This window comes from Penaeus monodon, chromosome 15 (genome assembly GCF_015228065.2).
Source record: "Penaeus monodon isolate SGIC_2016 chromosome 15, NSTDA_Pmon_1, whole genome shotgun sequence".
In the NCBI taxonomy this organism is placed as follows: Eukaryota; Metazoa; Arthropoda; class Malacostraca; order Decapoda; family Penaeidae; genus Penaeus; species Penaeus monodon.
The window spans coordinates 14,101,463-14,102,228 of NC_051400.1; the positions used below are offsets into that span (position 1 = coordinate 14,101,463).

Here is a 766-nt window from a genome sequence, read left to right on the forward strand (position 1 = left end):
GATGATGTTGTGTCCCTCCCTGCGCGGGTCGGGCACCACCGTGACCCTGAAGAAGGGCGAGACGCCGAACTGCGCGTGGAGGCGCGTCAGCACCACGTCGAACTCCCAGCGCCGCCGGTCCCACGTGTCGCGCATCAGGTTCCAGCCGTCTGGGGGAGGAACGCCGGCAGTGAGGGCCTGGGATTTCATGGGGGACGTGAGGTTTCATGAGGGAGTGTGAGGACTGTGAGGTATCGTGAGGGAGTGTCAGGGCCTTGGGGTAACATGAGGGAGTGTCAGGGTTTTGGGGCATCTTGACGAAGCGTGAGGGCCTTGAAGTATCATGAGGGACTGTGAGGGCTTTGGGATATCATGAGGGAGTGTGAAGATTCTAAGATATCAAAATCATGGGGGAATATGAGGATGGTAAAGTAGGAATTACGGAGGCGAGAAAATAAGGGAAAACGTGCATCGGATCAGATTCCTGTCGACTGTGAGGGAGGCTGAGAATAATGAGGGAGAATCGGGGGAAGCGAAGACAAGAAATCGGGTGATGGAAGCAGAGTGTGAAGCAAAGGCCGTGAGGGATAATGAAGGAGGGCGATAGCCGTGAGGCATGAAAGAGATCCAAGATTCCCAAGTCCTCCATCTGCAGGGTAAGATGTTAAGACTCAGCTAAGTAATGAGTTGCTGTTAGGGTGGTAAAGAAAAATAACAAGGGAGGATGAGGGCGGTCGAGAATGAGGGACTTCGAGGGTTGTGAGGAATGAGACTGGGTGAGGTGTGT

General features: G+C 54.3%; 1 protein-coding gene across 1 annotated transcript in view; it reads right to left on the bottom strand.

Moving 5' to 3' along the window:
* LOC119582228 (endothelin-converting enzyme 2-like) overlaps window positions 1–143 on the bottom strand; it is a 39,160-nt gene extending 39,017 nt beyond the window's left edge. The window contains 1 exon segment of the mRNA XM_037930458.1: window positions 1–143. Coding sequence (XP_037786386.1) covers window positions 1–135 — 135 coding nt within the window. The 5' untranslated portion in view covers window positions 136–143.
* Between the last annotated feature and the right edge of the window lie 623 nt (window positions 144–766).